Source organism: Pholcus phalangioides, unplaced genomic scaffold, assembly GCF_987345545.1.
Source record: "Pholcus phalangioides strain wild (caught in Gottingen) unplaced genomic scaffold, Ppha-v1.0 ptg000011l_1, whole genome shotgun sequence".
In the NCBI taxonomy this organism is placed as follows: domain Eukaryota; kingdom Metazoa; phylum Arthropoda; class Arachnida; order Araneae; family Pholcidae; genus Pholcus; species Pholcus phalangioides.
The window spans coordinates 18,842,421-18,862,462 of record NW_028301604.1 but is presented as its reverse complement, the minus strand read 5'-3'; the positions used below and the strand labels follow the sequence as shown (position 1 = coordinate 18,862,462).

Sequence of the window (20,042 nt, the reverse complement as noted above, 5' to 3'; positions counted from 1 at the left end):
GCTCTCACCTGTATCAATAATCATACATGTTCTATAACGCACTGTAATATTTTTCATGTACGGAAATAAATAAATTGAAATTGAAATTAATAAAATACAGTTTCATTTTCAATCGGATTTAAAACCTAGAAACTAGACAAATTATACCTACTTAGGCAAAATAGATTTCTGCAAATAGCCGAATGTATGTTAAAGTTTGGAGTTTTGATCGCAGAATAGCGCAGATTTATATGTACAGGGTAATTCAAAACTCAACGTACGAACTTTTAGGGAAGGTAGAAAACACAAAAACAAAACAGAATTACTTAGAAATGTCTGTCCGGAAACCCCTAACCTGATCATCTGGAGGATAAACGAAGATGCAGAAATGAGAAACCAATAATGGGTGGAAAAACTCTTTATTTAGCGATACTTTACGCGAAGAAAGTATATGTACATGTTACGTTTCGTAACAAATGCTCAATGTTCTTACCATCCACAGTTATGCACGCTTCACAACGGCAATGCATTGATTGTCGAGTCGGACCCTTTCAAACACACGCGGCATTTCGCGGACGTTTGCAGCTGCGACGGAGATTCTTGCGACTTAAGAAGTTTGAGCACTTGTTATGAAACTTAACGTATACACGCACTGTGTGTCCTCGTGTAAAGTATCGCTGAATAAAAAGTTTTTCCACCCATTATTGGCTTGTTATTTCTGCATCTTCGTTTATCGTCCCGTTGATCAGGTTAGGAGGGGGATATATATATACAATATATATATATATATTATATCATCATCATTTATTATCAATACAACGTATTTTATTACAACTATCAACTATCGCTACCTCACGTTGTTATTCATTCACTAAAAGACAATAATAATTTTAAATACGTGCATTTAAATTTTCTGTCAATTATTGAAATGGATTCGGACAGTAAATAGCCGGACGGATAAAGTACGTGTTAGATACTCGCACTTCTATTTGCTTTTATAAGAGAAAATAACCTGGTAAATGAAGAATAATAAAATTTTATGCTCTTGAAGGGTGCAACAACTTCTCCGAAGAAGAGCAATTAGTGCCATGAGCAAAGATAAAAAATATTTTAATTACTAATTGTTAAGATTTATCTTATTTAAACTTTGACCTTAAGTGAAGTATCCTTCATTGTTTTATAGTAAATTTATTTTTATTTTTTCTGAATTATTTGTATCTGCAATAAAACATTAGCAGTATAATCCCTAATAATTTATTACCTCTATTTTTTTTTTAAAGCGAATTGAAACATCGATTTCACCTCATGTAGTGCCACTTCATAAATCGTGAGATTTCATAAATGCTTGATTGTCGATGATTTTGAATCATAATTTTCTACACTTTCATGAAATCCCATTCCTTTTCTCAGTCTTAGAGTTCAATGGCACTATATCATAATAATGCATAATTTTAGTCTTGTCGAGCACTATAGAGTCTATAACTTTGATACATTATCTCCGAAGGAAATGAAACCCCGACTTTCATAGATTATTGTTTCCTTAGGTTCCTACATAAAATAATAAGAAATCACGCGGAGTGATATCTACATTTGGAGGACAATGCCTGGCTCTTATTCTTGTATTTCTTGTTGAGATGAAGAGAACTCTTGACACAATGATTAGTTGCCGCTTCCTATCAGACAAGATAGAAGAGGTGCGGTCATAGGTGGTAGGCCAAAGGTCGCACGCGTGACCTCTGTCCTCTGGCAAGAGCTGAAGATCACCCAGGCGATGCAACGAACATCCTGGCTCATTATCGAGATGGTATTCTATCCATGCAAGACATTCAATTTTTATTTTATTCCTGTCCATTTTCTCTTTCTCATCGTCTTCATCTTCTCGTTTCCACGATCGACTGCTGATAAAGTTAAAATGGCGAAATAATAGTTGAAGTTGTTTTAACTAAAAAAAAAAATTCGGATTTTATAAGCGCAATATAGGGAAAACTGTTGTACCTAGTATAGTAAACAAATACAAATACAATCACAAAGGCCACAACAAGCAAAATGTCCAACGAGGTGGCTGAAAAAAGATGCCATAAAAATACGGATGTCAAATATAACAAAATACAACAGCCCAATATAAAAGCGTAAATCATAATGAAAAAACTAATGAGTAATACTGTATTAAACACTGCCCATGAGAGATATTATGATTGTCTTAATCGAAGTATGAAAAATGATTATAAATATAGACAATGATAAATAACTGTTCCAGCACTGCCACATGTGAGTTATTTTGTTTGTAATACATCATATATTGTGTGGCATAATATTTTTGTAATATAAATGTAATTCCTGTTAACGAATATATTTGTAAATCACGGACACAAAACCATTGCCACCCACTGAAGGACCAATTTGGTCAAATCAATAAAATTATCATTTTTATTATTATTGTAGAAAATGATACCAATTAGCATTGCATATGGAGTTTAATTCTTTGCTGATAAATTGCCGTTGGTTACTGTTCTATCGAGATTGGTTTTGTGAACGCACCTTCATTCTCTTTGTCGATATACACGAGGCATTCTGATTTCTTTCCGTCTGTCGAACTTTCGAAAATTACAGTGGGTATTTCTTATGTATTTGAATCATATCAATGCGGATTTTCATTTCTCATATGATCAGGGAATGGTACAGAAAACACAAAAAATCATATTTTTAAATTTAAAACTATTTAAGTTGAATATTTGTCTCCAAAATGTACAAGGATACTAATGTGGAAATCATTTCAGAATCCCATAACTGAAATGCATTTTTCAGATAAATGTTCGATATTCATGTTTTATTGAACCTAAAGACGAAGTAAATTGATAAGAAACAAAATTCCAATTGTCTAAAAAAGTTCATGTCTGGAAGAGTTAAGAGAACTCGCTTTTCCCTTTTTAAGTACATTTTAACCAGAGGTAAGATTTCTTAGATAGCATCAAACTTGATACCTCGTTAGCGTCGCGAGGATATATAAAACATAAATATCGACTAATACACGTGCATATCTGCCGAAAATGCGGGAGAAAATTTACGAGAGTTTACGTCATAAAACTCGCAGTACTTTCTAACAGATGAAATGACTTTTATCTGAACGAGTACCAGAGAATTGGCCTCAGTGAAAGCATCTGCGCGTTGTCGACGAAGATGGACGTGCGGGTGACACGCATAAGCCATTACAAATAATAAAGTGGACAGACATGCATTGCACCGTGTTTGTTCACCTCTACAACACGCATTCTTGTAAACGACCTCAGTAAACTAAGGCCTACGGTACTGTCATCGTTAGCAACAAAATATCTCTTTTCCGCTAGGAAACTTCCTGCTTATAAGCAGAGATGAATTAGGGCCAACGGCAGTGAGACTAGATACCGGGCAACGCGGTGTTGTTAATGATCTGCTCAGTAATCGCTGGACAGTTCTTGCGGTCTTCGACTCGGTGCCGTCTTGTGATTGAAACATGCTAGTCTTGCATGCAAATCGACAATTTGTCCTGCAGCAGCTTTGCAAGATGGAATGCGATGCGACGCGTGTGGTGGAGCTGCAACGTCGAGTCGCGTTCCTTTTCCAGGCTAGCAAAGACAAATTTAATACCTAGCTACTTCGATCTCCCAATTACCGAGTGCTCTCGAGATAAATACATTCAATTCCATTAAATTTTAAGATACAATTCATTCTGATGCGTTGAATGAAAAATAATCACTATACTGATCATTCTTATTAAATTAAAAAGTTCATTATTGAATGTTATTGACACGCAGCTACTTGTATATTATAAAATTATGTCCAGAATTCTAAAACTACATATGAATTGAATTTATTTCTATCAATATCAGCGTTAAAATTATTATAATAATGCCTGTTGTGCAGTTATGGATATAGACACGCCATTCTCCATTCATGTTCCTTAAATATATGTTATAACCATTGCAACATTGCTAGTTCAGTGCAAAAAAGTAAATGCCTCACCAGACAAGTAGGGCTCCTTGCAGGACCAGCAGAACAAAGACCAGCAGCCCGAAAAGCGATGGGCCTAGTCTCCTGATCATGTTGGAGCTCTTGAGGCCAATGGCCCCGGCCCGAGTTCATTCACACCTAAAACGATAAAAACAAAAATAGTCACACAAAACAATTAAATACACAGCTGCTTCATTGAAATCTTCCCTAAATAATGAAATTCCCTGTGTGAATCCTGAATATGGAAAGACATATGCGTATTTGTATTTTAATGATTATGTGCAAAAATTATATATATTTACATACAATAATGTGTATATACACTGACATTTATTACTGTACAGGGTAGTAAGGAATGTCCCTTGACCGCATTTTGTTGGTGAAACGTTGATCTCAGAGACATACCTCCAATTAAAAAAGTATCCAAATAACGAATATAACTCAGATACGTCATTCATTTGCTAAGGATTGTATAGTTATAGTATGAAAAATTAACCTTATCAAGTATATGAATAAAATATGAAGAAATCATATGAAATCGCTATTTTTTGGCAATTGATCACTGTGTTTTCAAGTTTTCATTCTTTCAAAAGTTCCATTTTTACAGACTGTACTCAAATAGAACGAACTCCACCGTTATATTTTTCATTTATAATAAATAAAAATTATATTTTTTGACAAGTATTATTAAAATTACAGAATTTTTGCAACTTTGAATTTAATTTACGTTCCGCAATTTGTGAACCACACTCTCAATCATCGACGATAAATGCTGAAAGCATTACAGTCAAATATCTCCGTTGATATTGAATTTAAAAATATATATTTTCTTGTAAATTACTTCTCAGAGTTACATTCACATTTCACTAATTGGAAGTTTTAGCACACATGGTCTACATGAAAAGTTAGTTTTTCTATTTTTTTATATATATACGAACTCTTGAGACGACATTTGAAGTTATCATGCTATTTGAAAACTTTTTGTATAATTAAAACAGTATCTTCCTAAATCCAGTGCTGTGAAAACTATCTATGACAGCCTGCATACTGTAGTTTCAAGCTGATTGTTTCATACATTCTTTTCAAAATACATGTTATTCTTTATTACATCTCATAGTACAAACAAGACTTATTTTATTCCCTATTATTAGTAATTTCAAATAGAATTATTGAAAATATAAGTCACATATTTTAAAGAAAGGAGGAGAAGAATGTTCCAATATCAACGGGCAGTAAATGTAATAAAAAGAACAGTATTGAACCCTGGTAATCCAGTTATCAGAAGAATATTTTTAGAGAAAATTTTCTCCTAAACAAATGTACGGAAGAACAGATTTCTGTTTATCAAGATCGATTTTTATCTTGGATTTTTTTATATGTTTTGTTTATCTGATTTTCCTGTACTTTTTCTTGAGTTATGATGAATACACGCAAGCCAAGGAAACTCGAAGATATATGACCGGAAAGGAAAACAAAGGTAAGAAACCGGCTCCATATTGCGGTCAAGCGGATCGCAGGAAGGCGAATGCCATCAAGGAGGTACTTTGTTTTTGTGATGGGCTCAGGTGGTCGACTATCCACTCTTATTACTTTGCAAAAATCTGTTCGAGCTAGAATCACTTCCAAGTTCCCCTGAGGTACTGTCTGACCATTCAGGAGAAGAGAGGAACAAAAAAAAAAAAATTGAGAAAATAAAAATAAACCAAAAGATCAAGGAGAAAACCAATCGTGGTGTGATTTCTAGACAACATCACAGCATGTGAAAACAAATAAAAGAACTTCGCAAAGTTTAGTGGAAATAGAATTCAAGAACAGCCGAAAAAAACGGTGTTTTCTTGCGCGTTCGCTTCAGGAAACATAAACAAGATTAAACCGATGGAGCATTAATTTTCTTTTACAAAAAGTGTTTGTTATTCATTCACTGCTCCTCCACAGAACGTAAATATATTCAAGGGGTAGAAGCATATATATATAAACCTTCTAAGACCATTCACACACCTTTCTGGAATAGAAAATGTCGACTTTCATAAAGTTCTGTGTGCTAAAGCAACTCGATATCTTTGATTTCATGTAAAAAAAAAACCAAAACCCTGTCAGGATTCAACATGGGTTTGAATATAAAATCATGTATAGCATAGTATCTTCGAGTGCAAGAAATATATAGACATCTTAACACGCGGTAGTCCAGGTCGATGAGATACTCGCCTAAATACCAAAGGATGTTTAGAGGTGTCGCGAGTTCGATACCCGGTTCGTCCTTGCCAGAAAACTTTCCTTACACAGGGGTACAACAAAAACGGCGACATGACCGCAGAAAAAATTGCTACCGCAGGGAGTCCCCCATCAAGGCGCACCAACTTCTCGATGAGTATAAAAAACGAGCCTGCCGTTCGGAATCGGCAATAAATTGTATGTTCCGGTCTAATTAGCCCTTGTGTGCAGAAAATGACCGTGGTGTGATCAAATGATGATCTTAACACGGAAATCTGAAACGAAATAGAATTATAATTTCATTCGTCAGTCATCAATTCATCATTCATTCTTATAATTATTTTTTTGGAAAAGAACGAAGTATTTTTAAGGATGTTAGAAAATTTCGAAAAATTCGAGAACATCCCATAAAAACTAAGTCATATGGTCATTTTAATCACATCCACAATTTCGTTGAAACTTATCCATTTTTGTATGACCTAGAATTATGTAATGACTGCTATTTGACAGTTTAGTCAGTGTTCGATTAAGGTAATAATAATTTTTTTCTCATTTTACAATACCACGACTTGAAATTAGTTCGCACAATTAATTATGTGTTAGTTATCTCGATCCAATTAAATATCAATGGACAAAAAATTGCAATTGGAAACCAAAATTTAAAACAATTTTATGACATTCTAAATTCAATGTTTATTTGAAAAAAGAAATAAATACACTCAACTCTAATATTTTAAATTGTATTCATTAAAATTTAGTAGAATAAGGGGGGGGGGAAAAAGCGGCTGATTTTACCAATCTTCTCGAGTGCTAATGAAAGTCACCTGCAGCAGTATCACATAGAAGTAGTTGTGATTCTAGGTTTCAGTGTTTTTTTTTATATTTTTTATGAAGATAAAATAAGTGATCGCTCGAGAGGTTTCGAATGAAAAAGAACTCCAAGAAATCATGCGAAAAGATATTTTTTTTTTTTTTTGTAGAATGAGATAGAAAAAAAAAATTAAGAAAGAAAGAAAGAGGGGATAAAGTAAAAAGAAAGGGGAAGAAGAAGATAAGAGGCGAAGAAGAGGCCGCTTCTGAAACATGTCTTCCTCCGAAAATTTATTTGCTTTGCTCTCGAGAGGTTGCCGCCTCAATAGTACTTCTTATATTTCGCAATTTCCGGGAAAGCAAAATCAGCTTCTATACTTTATCGCCTTTCAAAACCGATGAAATTTGGCATCACACACGCACACTCACACGCGAAACTTAAAAATGTGTGAATACTTGTTATTTATTTATATTTATCAATACAGTTTTTCTTCATTCAGCTTTTATAACATTTTGATCACTATTTGTAAACCAGTTTAAGTCAAATAAGTTAATTTAAAAAAATATATATATATTGCAGTTCAAAGAAGCACCCTTGAAGGAATTTTGGAAACATACATGTATATATATAATATTCACCTGTTGGAATATGCGAGTCTATCCGAAATTACTTGAATGAACTCATAAAAGATCAGTGAGTTTTTTTTTTCCCACTATGGAATTCGCGGAGTTGTGATTTTCACATTTCATCAGTCTAATAGCAATATCACGTTATTTAATTACAAGCGAAATTTACATTTTTCATCGATAATGTATCGATAAAAGATTTCTTTTTTCATCGATAATGTATCGATAAAAGATTTCTTTTTTTCATCGATAATGTATCGATAAAAGATTTCTTTTTTCATCGATAAGAAACATTCTATCTTTTCAATTTTTGTAGAAGTAAGATTTTTATCAAACCTTTATTTCTTTTTTACGTTTGTATTGCATTCTAAAGAGGTCTCATACCTGTTCACAAAAACCTCAAAAGCTATATTCTGGTAAAAATACCAGTAAAAACATTATTTATCCTTCAATTTATTTCAAATTGTGTATACCTATGATCTATTGTATATGTTATTATCTTCACTACATAGTTTTTTTGCCAATATCAAACATTAATCGTCTCACCCACATTACACATTAGCGAGATATATATCGCCTTCTTAAAAGTCTTTCATTTTAACAATCAGAACCCGGATATATATAAAGCTGATTTCTCATTAGAACACACTTTAATATTCCACTTACTTTGCACCCGCTGAAAATCGGAAGAAAGCTTACTTCATAAAGAAAAAGGCATTTATACCTTTCGGACCCTACTTCACCAACTCTGGCCATATCGCAATTTACTGCCATTAACGAGACGGGTTGGAAACGAAGACGCCGTCTATCGGTGGTTGCCTCAAGTTTGTAAGGGAGAAAATATATTATCTATATCTTCCCTCGATTTCGAACCCAGGACCGTGACAGAAACATTCAAGGTGGAAGACGAGCATCTTACCACCACGCCACTCGGGCAAACCCTTCCGGCCTTGGTGCCACAATTGTGTAGGTTGCTTTTCTCCCTGTAGATTTATTTTTACCTCGGATTTGAGGCCTGACTGATTGTGTACGTTTTGGATGAGAAAATATAGTGAATATGAACTTTGGGGGCTTCCATCAGAGGGCAGCACATAAAGTTGAATTTTTAAGGGCTTTCAAAAGAGAAAGTGCTTCTGGGGAAAAGTATGAATTATTATATAATATTTATCAATAAAATTCTGGAAAAAATTGTATGTGAAGACGAATATACCTATACCCTGCTTAATCTTGGCAATAAAAATTTTAATAAAAATGAATTATATCTTATAATAAAATCTAATTCAAAATTTTTGAAAAAAATCGAAAAAATAAAGATTTGACGATGAAGACTTTTAATGCATTTTTCGAGTATCAAAAATGAAAAAACATTTTCAAAATTCCAAAAATGATTGCTCGGGTGTGAAATGGTTAAAGGGGGTTTAGGAATTTATGCTATGACGGTTGTGTTTGTGTGTGCAGGGTTAAACAATAAGGAAGAAATATTGCACTAACTCGTTACGCACATATTAAAATAGCATGGAATAAATATATTGAATAAAAATTGATTTAAAATATATTGATAAGTTAATCAAAAAAAAAACAAAAGGTGTGAAATCCACTCATTAATATTTGATGACAAAAAAATATAAATCATAAGATTTTCCATATTAAATATAAAGTCCGTGATACTTTATTATTATCATCTGATCGTGGAACTTAATATCTCAAAAACACTATCAAACTAGAAATTCCATTACGTCTCCATCATATCCTACACGAGCATGTTCAATGTCTGTGATTGTGAAACGATTTCCCGAACGTTCTAATTTAAAATATAATTACAAATATTCCGAATAATACGTCCGTATATTGATGTTTTCATCAAAATGCTTAGATAAGATATGAGAAAGACAGTTCAGCATCATTGTAAAGTACACTGGCATTAACTATAGTCATTCACAAACCTTCGTGACACTGATATATACACTACGTATAATTAAAATAATGATTACGTGTGTTCCTGGAATGATTCACGTACGACAGAAAGATATAGTTGACATTTTGTGTGTGGACTTGCCTAATTGGAACTTGGTTATTTCGAAATTTTCGGATAATTTGAATTTTAGGAATTTTCCTTGAGTTTCCTATTCAATTTAATATTTAAATTACCTGTTTAATTCGATCGTTTTTCATTATGTTTTGGATGATTCGAAGTTTGATTCGGATATTTCATTTGCATAATGTCTATTTTCTCAGAATTTCTGACTGAAAATTTTGATCATCCTTTTCTTTATTCCGCTATTTACTGATCTTTTAAAAAAACATAATAAAATAGCATGAAAAAATTACAAAATTTTTAAATTTATCTTGGGGCTCTAAGTAAGAAACAATGTTTTCGTTATGAGTTCCACATGCTATCTTTTGTTTTACCGATTCTTGGATGACTTCATCAGCATATGCAAATCCCACAACTCAGGAAATACGAAAGTTTGTGTCTGTGAGTGATAATCTCTACACAAATGGAATGTTTGAGGGCTGGAGTGCTGAAATCCCAATCACTTGCCTGGTAAAATGAGTTGAAGATCCATGTCTCTTTAGCAATATCGTCCGTTTATTTTAGAATAGTTATTTATCATTAAATTTATATAATAATAGCTTAGCAAAATTTTTCACCATGTTCAAACAAAGTTTATACGCTTGTTTGCCTATAGAAAGAAAAAATGTGGTTCATTTGTGGATGCTGACGTTGGTGGATATATATAATATGATAAAGCCACAGAGAATATTGTGATGAAGAGGACAAAACAAATTCTAAGAAAGCAGCAGAGTTCCCTATTCTGACATTTGCAGAAGCTACGGACATGTTGAAAAAAAAATGGCTGTTGTAGCTTGAAAATCACGTCTTTCAACTTGAATATTTTGCGCAACGTTGAGGAGCATCCAAAATAAAACAAATGTAGAATATTACAAATTCGAATAACGGGAAAATTGTGATTCTTTACGCTCTATACAATCACTAGTTGTAACAACGAGAAAACTGTGTCATAGTAAATGATAGCATTCACACACACACACAATACATTTTTATAATTAACAAGATTTTTTTACTAGAAGCTATCCTATATTGATGAATTGGATAATTCAAATTTCGGATAATTCGAACTTTTTTGCTGTCCCATTGAACTTCGAATTAACCGAGTTGACTGTATTTCATGGCTCATTCACCCGTTTATGAGATTTCGGATTTAGAAAATAGAGAATGATGTTATATAGTCATATATAGCGAAAAGTTGGAATTTTGTTTTTTTTTATACAGAATAAAAAATGATTTCCCTACAGAATGACATTTCATTTATTCTCATCGAATTTCGATAAAGAATAGCTCTAGGGACGAGGCCAACCCCCTCTTGACCCAACTTGCCTCTTCTGTTTTACAGCGATTTTCTTGTACCGCAAATGTACGTGATATCCTTTTACAATCCATCAAAATCTTTTTCGCTATAAGATCGAACGTCTTTTATTTTTTTGTGAAAAACTCGTAAGGTTCTTGGGAAGAAGACAACGAGACAGGAAGGAAGGAAGGAAGGAAAGGATGATCATCAAAAAATAGAAAAAAAAGGGACGCGTATAGAAGGAAAAGCGGCCTAACAAAGTACGTAGAAAACCGGAGAAAGAGGCGTTTATTTCTCTTTCTCCTGATATGATGACAAGAACACTACAGAGATTCCCATAAATATAGTAGAGACATGCTTCAAGTTTTCTTCATGCTTCAAAGAATTTCTTACAACCTACTTTCATAGCGCAAGACATGCACCAGATAAAAGCTTTTACAGACAATGCAGCAACCAACATTAGAAGATAAAAAAAAAAACTACAAAAACTTTAAAATACGTTGTACGCATAACCACAACACTATTTGAGGTGGATGTTTGAAGTTGCTTATTACATACTGTCTTTGTCTGGAGTATAATGGCCATGAGAAAAATAATATATATATATATATTTTTTCGATTTTTTTCATGTTACCTTGGTGTTTGATGGAAATATGAAGTATCTTCTTTCCTATACAGTTAAACTCGGTTATAACGGTATCAAAGATTCCGCGAAATTTTGTCGTTACAACCGAGGTTGATTTCAAGTAGGGCTGGGAATCGACTAAAATTTTTTACTGGTTAATCAAATTTTTTCAATCGATTAATCGAATTTTAATCGAATACTTTGTGTGACCGTATAATATTAATAGATGATATAAAAATATAATTTATTGATTTCACTCACCTATTCGGCAGGTGTGATCAAATATAGGGATTTAGGTCAAGATATCAGGGCTACCCGCTTCAAGCAATTAAATATGCTGAACATAATAATTGCGAAAACTTGTAATTTCCTCACTTGGATCTTGTCGTTTTTTTAAACGGTTATTTTTGGTTATTATTCACATATATTTCTAAACTACTTTCGATTATACTGTTGCTGGTTTTCCTAGAAACTACTGTTCATTGTGGAGACAATAAATTTTGTTCTTGTCTTCTAAAACTCCAATTAAACTCAATTTGAAATTGAAATCATCAGTTTTAGTTGAATCGAATTTGATTAACATTTTGTTTTAATTATTTTTTTTAATATAGTCACTTATCCAAAATGATAATAAACGTATCGAACATAAATTAAAAGACATCTAATTGGTTTTTTTCAAAAAAAATCTAGTTAATTCACAAACTTTTAGTAAAAATTTTAATCGAAATTGATTGAGTCGATTTACTGAGATCGATTAACCGACCCGTATAATCGATTAATTTGACCAGCCTCAGTTTCGGGATCTTTTTTGACGGAAAATATTAACAGAGGCAATCAAATACCTTGCATGAAGGTTTAATTTCTTATTATCTGGGTGACCAATTTGATGGAGAAAAATTGGGGAAATTGGAATAATAAATAATAAGGGCCATCACCGATTCTCGCCAAACATGTTGCCAACTGTCAACAAAATGACCCAATTTGTTTAGAAATAACTCTTGGCGAAAAAGAAATGCTACGGCAAGTTTGCTAAAATACATTTCACGGAAAAAAAAATGAAACTTGGCAAATATGTGAGATGAATATTTATAGAAACTATAATTTTCTTATTACCAGCAAGTAACATTTTATGGGAGTGAAACTATCCCATATCACGATTTTTTTACTGATATTTTTTTATATTTTACTTTAATTTTAGAATCAAAAGTCGAAATTTTATTAGATTCTGACACCATTCGTAAATACCTTGTACAGTCAACGTCGATCAATGTGATCACATCGGGACTCGGGGTTGCTGATAACAATAACCGAATGATCATATTTCCCGTTTGATTGAACGGGACGTGTAGTATTTGTAAAACGGGAAGTAATTGGTTGCAAGATGTTCAATCATTTCATTTTTTTTCTTGCCTTAACAGGACCCCTTTTTCTTTCCTTTAAGCTACAATTTTGCATTTTTCTTAATCAGCCATTGTGAGGCGTTAGAGTGAAACTGTCTAATGTATATCACAAATTACGATGATTTTTTCAATGTATACAATACGTTTCATAGATCTCTTGAGAAACGTCTTTCGGGAAAAAAATTTGACTCAATTTGGTCAACTGAAAGAAACTGATCAAGAATTGAAAAAAGCACTTTTTTTTGTCATACATTTTCCTTTACCGCAGGGAGTTCCACACCGAGAGATTAACGCACAAACCTCTCGATGGGTATAAAAAAGACTGCCGTTCGGAATCGGCAATAAATTGTAGGTCCCGGTCTAATTAGCCCTCGTGTGCAGAAAATGACCGTGGCGCTACAAAAATGATCATACATTGCCTTCACTATAGGAGAGCCATTGCAAAAGCAGTTCCATGGTTACATGGATCACAACAAATAATACGGACTTATTATGGCATTAAGTACGGAAATGTTTGTCAACAACGGAGGGGGGAAGAACACCTTCTAGCCTCCTACATAGTCTTGTAGTCTGATAACGATAACTTACAGGAAAAAAAGGTTTGGTTAAACCTTAGTTTCAGAATGCGAAAAGACTTACAACGGAAAAAAAGTCCCGATAACTATAATCGAAATTTTCCTATGTAGTGCTATTAGACCGTTCCGTTCCTTGCAAGTGATAACAATACCCAAATGATAACATTATCCATGATTACAATAAGTGGCGCCGAGTGTATATTACATCAGCCAACGTAAGACGCAAAGATTCTTATACATTAGTCAATTATGCTGATGAAGTCAATATAACTTCAATAATATTAACTTGATTTATCTTTCTTCGAATTTCGGGGGCAAGATTTCGTTTATTACAAATACTCTGAAACGTAATACATTTTTTTTTAAACTTTTTGTTTGACTACATGCATCCAAGTAGTTCGTTCTTTACTTTAAGGATATTCATGTATGTTAATACTTCCCAATTTGAATGAACTGACTGAAGAGTAATTCGTTAGATGTGCTGGACAGAATTTTTATTAAAAAAAAGAACTCGCACGAAGGTAAAATGCAGATATAGGTAGGAGAATTTCCAACACACAATCACCGTTAATTTTGAAAGGCATCTTCGAGAAATCGATTTTGGTTGCTGTGGCAAAACAGAAACGTAGTTCGTAAAACTTCAATTTCCTTGATAGACTCCTAAAAGCTAAAAAAATAAGTTTACTGTGAAAGAAGAGTAAAAATATATGAACGAGAGAAACTTTTCTTTAAGGCAAGAATAATACTGTCAGTGTGCTGCGGCAGCCATCAAATCTTCAAATCTATCAAAATTTAATCTTTAAAATGATTGATATATGTTCTTTTTCTATCATTTATTCAGAACCATCAAAAAATTTATTTCAATGAATCGTCTATTATTACTCTAATACTAGACAATTCAATGATTCATAATAATAGTACAATACATACCGCTTATTAGAATCACGGATAATGTTATCATTCCGGTATTTTCATTACTTTTGATGAGTACGGAACGGGCAATATCATAACATGAGAAAAATATGTTCGAAGTTATCAGGACTTTGGTTTATGTCTGTTATTCTTATCAATTTTTTTCTTCAAAAGTGTTTTTTTTTTGCATATGCTGAAAGTAAGATTTAACTATAGAATAATTTTTTCCTAAAATTAATCGTTATCATTCTACAAGACTATGCAGGAGGTCGGAAGGCTCCCTTATTGACAGGTCAGGATATTCTCATCGGGTCGTAATAGTCGCTATAATCCATGTACTTGTAGCAATGCTTTTAAAATGGATTTAATATAGTGAAAGAAATGTATAAAGTTACAAAAAATCCTTTTCTTCAGTTTATGGTCTGTTTCTTTCAACTGACCACTTTCATAGTTCCTCGGCCAGAAGACTTTCACAAGACTTTTTATAACGCACGTACGGTACATTATAAAAAGTATAATTCGTAATACACATTTAGACAGTACCATTCCAACTCCTCAAAATTTCTGAATAGGGGAAAAATCTTGTTTTAGAACAATTTAAAAAAAATGCACAATTTAACATTTAGAAACATGTTATGTGGGAAAGAAAACCGAAACGTTCTCCCGTTCCCATACACCCCATTCGACCAAACGGGATATATGGTCATCGTACTTACAACTGGGTTTTTTCTGGGTTTCTTCAAATATAGTTATGAATTGGTTATTGTTATCGAAAGTCCGCCGAGTCCCAATAATCACATTAAGCGGTCTCGTACCTTTTAATATGGTGAAAGCTAGGCTCTAGTAGAAATATAATTAAAAATGTAAATTATATATTGATGTATTTCAAATTTTTTAAACATATTTTTGAATGTATATGATATCCTTTGCAGCATAAAGTTTTACATACTCTAATACTTATTTAGTTTTTTTTTTTTTTTGCAAATTTTTCGAAAAAATGCATTAAAAACAGCTTGCGGGCATGATAAAATAGCATGACATGAATAATGAAGGAAAGGGTTTATTTCATGAAATAGAGCAAAAAATTGAGATTTTGTTTATTCAATCTTGCTGAAATTAAATTCTAAATGTAAAACTTTTTGAATTTTTAAATTTAAAATTTAATTTTACATAAGATTAAGTGAATGAAATTTGAATCTTTTGCTTCATTTAACGAACTGAACAGTTTCCTTTATTTTGTTCAATTACACTGATGTCATGCATGTTTTTGTAAATTTGCAAAAACATAATTATCAGAGATATGTAAAATTTTAGTCTGGCATAGGAAAACATATTCAATCGAAAATATGTGTAAAAAATGTGAAATAAATCAGTGGTTAAATAGTATTTTTAATGGTATTCCTACCAGAGTATAGTTTTTCTCCTGTTAAAAGGTATGAGACTCCTTAAGCAATGTGTGCTGTATTCGAATATAACACATACAACTAATGCCTTTCAATTGACTAAGTAAAAAATTTATAAGCTCACAGCATTTTATTCATTTGTGTTGCCAACATTCATTTTGCGAAAATACAAGAGAAAGTATTTCACATCATCTATAATCGGTTACTGGAAATGATTGGTGCCTCACAATGATTTTCTTCACCAAAATCTTGAGTGTCGGAGATATTGAGAAAGTTTTAGACATTCACGAATGCAGACACATGAGGTTATATACTTCTAAATGACTCTAATACTGACTGATCTTTGATCTCAGAATGGAATTGATTTTAAAACAGTTTTATGCCATTTACCATCTTTTTTTAGTCACAGTAATGAGATTGAAAATAAAAATAAAATCAAAAGATTCAGTGCATGTTTCTACGAGGGTCGCTGATGACTATGGAGTCGACGACCAACATCTCACCGCAGCAGCGGAATGAACCGTTCATAGCAATCGGGGACGTACAATTCTACTCCATTATTGGAACGGTCTTAATTAACTTCCATCGATTCATTTAAATTTCGTTGTCCGCCTAGTCTTCATACTGTTCTCCTCCAATGGGCTTCGTTGCCCACAAGCGAACACTGTCTCCGGGTCTGCCCATCAACCATTTTCGTCCACCTTGTTTAGCTACCTGATTAACGGAAGTCTTAATTTCAGTTCTCTTCTGTAATGAAGACGGCCAAAAATGAAAAGGGGGCAGCACTCGAAGGCTGGTGAATTGATCGTTGACAGCGTGCTAATCATGTACAGACGTTTACGCACTTCCTCTGCCCTCCATGTTTGAGGTTTGAATTCTTAATGTTCAGATAAGCCGAAAAATTTATTCGCCTACTCATTTATTTTAGTATTTTGTTATAGTCCGAATGCAGTACAGTGAAACCTCTTTATAACGACATTCGATATAACGATGAACTTCTTTATAACGATATTTCTTTCAAATCAGCCGCGGCTCGCTTGCGCAATTCATGGTTTATATCTGCGGATTCCTGGAATAGTTTGTGTGGGGGATATTTTCCCATATAAAAGAACCACTTCAAAGCACAAATAATATCTGCAGCTCGCCATGATGCCCCGACAAAGGTCGACGTCACTCCTAGGAGGCATGACGCACATTTTGAGAAATACTGGTGTAATGTTAAACTCCTCTCAATGCAACGATTTCCTTTACTATGATAAATCTTTCTATAACGATATTTTTTAGGATATTTCGAATCCACTACAACCATATGCAATTCACTCAAATCATCTTCAATATATTTTTAAATTTCTCACCAGTTTTTATTCTTTCAAGGGTGTTTAATAGCATCGGTATTTCTCACTATCTATTTTCTGAGAGTGTTAATGAACGTAAATCTATTTTCCGTAAAGTATAAAAAAGCGTTGTCCGGTAAACTACTCTGCAGAGTGAAGAAAATTTTGAAACAACAAATTTAATTTTATTAATAAACTAATTCATCAGAATTTTTGTTTCGAATAAGTATATAAGTTACTGCTAAAGCCCAAAATTGACCAATTCGTGACGGGGCCGGCCAGTTCGCGAAGTGGCCGATCCGATTGGGTTGCTGTATTTTTGAAATATATGACATCCATATTTGTTATGGGCATCTTTTTCTCAACTACCTCGTTGGGCATTTTGCCTGTTGTGGCGTTGTATTTCTATTGTACAATCCTTGGCCAAAAAGTTCGATAACAAAAAACATGATCCGTGATCGTCGTCAAATTGGCGACGATTTTTCGGTGATAATTACGTTCACGTTAATTATGGCAACCGATCAAACCGCAGTAATGGTGTGTTAACAAACTTTTTTTGTCTCAAAAATGTTTATATAATTATTTTTTTAAATTTTTCTCTCAAATTTGTTTTTTTCTCTCTCGTTACATGAAGCTAATCCAATACAGCTGCTATATATACACATGTATCACACGTTGGCAATTAAAAATGGATTTGGCTCCTATTGGGCCGTCGGACATCAACACACTGAGCTTCGGCCAGGGATCTGCGGCCACTTTGCGAAATGAGCGGCCAAAATCCGAATTGTTTCTGTAATTCAAACATCGGTCAAAACACTTGGCCTATTGTTGGCCCTATCCCCGCCGCAATTGGCCGCACTTCGGGCTTTGGCATTAACATATATAAATGTATTTTATAGCGTACCAACATCGACAATTTGAAAGAGATGCCAACAAAAGCATAAATTTGGCAGTATTTGATGCTAAAATGCTACATCTCAATATAACGATAACCACTCTACAACGATATTTTTCTTGTTTCGCTGAATATTGTTATATCGAAGTATCACTGTATTACAATTTTTTAATGTGACTTTTTTCGGTAGAAATGATTAAGAACTGGAGAACGCTTAAAAATGTTTTTGAATGCATCAGAATTTTAAACGTGGTTTCCTTACTGGTTGCCAGGAAGGTAATGAAGTCAAATCACGGTGAAAATAATGTACATATTTACAGTAAGTGTTATATAATGAAGACTTTGCAGACTAATCTCTGATATTATGACAGGGATAATAATAAATCTATTGATATTACGATAGTGAAATAAAGAACATCTATGTATACATTGGTAGCGAATAATGGATATACATTCTAGCGAACTCAAAGAAAGGTTCTGTATGCTCTGAAACACTCTCGCTCAACAGTGAGTCAACATTCATCAGTTTTCCGTCAAATGCTAACAAACAGATGGAAGCGGTGAATTAGAAATCACTTTCGTGCTCAAACTACTAATGCACTTTGCAAGGATTAGAACTGGGCTGAAACAGAAGTGGTCAGATCATAATGATTATTCATAGCTGGAAACAAGCAAAGATCAGTAGGATTTTGCAGGAAATGAAAGAGACTCGTCCTCCTCCATTATATTATCCCCAGACTTGAACACTTAAAATGTCGAAATAGAATTTCCGGGCTATTGTGTTAGTAGTTTGCGAACTCTCACATCAATCGACTCGAAGACTTGCAAACAGAATCGACATTCGCTGGAAAGTAAGCGATTTGCTCCAAAGACAAACATCTGAGTGTCGGAGATGCTTTCAAGAATTAGCATTTTCCGAGTCGAATCACTTCTCAGTTGCTTTAATTCTCGTTCCGAATCACTTAATGAATTTCCAATGTGCGATACTTCTATACTGAAATCTCGTTGCGTAATAGTGATGAAATCCACGTATTCTCGTCGAAGGTGGTTGTCTTTGAAGATATAAACGGCAATCAGAAATATAAGTTTGCTTTGACTACCAATAAATAAATTGCTGCTTGCGAAATACATTGCTAGTGAACTTTCTCGGCTCGGTTCGTGAGCATTTTTTCTACATTCTCAAAGTTAAAGCTTTAATACGGATTTTGTTGAAAATGAAACTATTTCCGACTATTTAACGATTTCCAATCATAAAATAGTAGGAAATGAAATGCTTTAACTTTCGACATGAATTTGTTGCACCCAAAAGTTCCTCTTTGTGTATCTGATTTTGGAAAATTGTATTTTGTTATGAATCCAGATCATACAATTTTATTGAGTAGTTTCCTCAGACTATCAGTCAATGATGCAGCTATGAAATAACTATAAAATTACACATACATTTAATTTTTGTAATGATAATATAAGATAGATATAAAAATAATTTTTTTATTGATCACATTATATAGGCTCCATATTTTTCATAAATATCGATTTCAACATTTTGTTTGTTTTCACTGAAGTTAAAATTATCGAACGAGCGATTTAATGATGAACTGCTTGTCTGATTATTTAAAAAGCACTTCACAAAAGTATTTTATACGATACTTTTTATTAGTGAAAAAATGTGGAATGCAGAGGAAAAGGGAGAAAAAAATTACCAAGGAGCCAAATGGCGCTTACTGGCAATCACAAATTATAATTAGGTATGAATCATGTAAGCATTAAATCATATAAACAAATAAATAAAAAGATAAAAAAAATTGACACAACTTAATTTATTATCATCAACTTATATTAATCATCAATTTAAATTTTAGGCAAGTTTCTATAGACCCTATTGCTCGATCTTATGTGAAAAACTTCATGTATCT

General features: G+C 33.2%; 1 protein-coding gene across 3 annotated transcripts in view; it reads right to left on the bottom strand.

The window, feature by feature from the left end:
• The window catches only part of LOC149080175 (glutamate-gated chloride channel-like), a 261,050-nt gene that overhangs the window by 126,562 nt on the left and 114,446 nt on the right, over positions 1-20,042 (bottom strand). For all 3 annotated transcript variants that reach the window (XM_089239210.1, XM_089239211.1, XM_089239212.1), the window contains one exon: positions 3,979-4,104. In XM_089239210.1, the coding sequence (XP_089095336.1) occupies positions 3,979-4,058 (80 nt within the window). In that variant the 5' untranslated portion in view covers positions 4,059-4,104. The remainder of the gene's footprint in view (positions 1-3,978; positions 4,105-20,042) is intronic.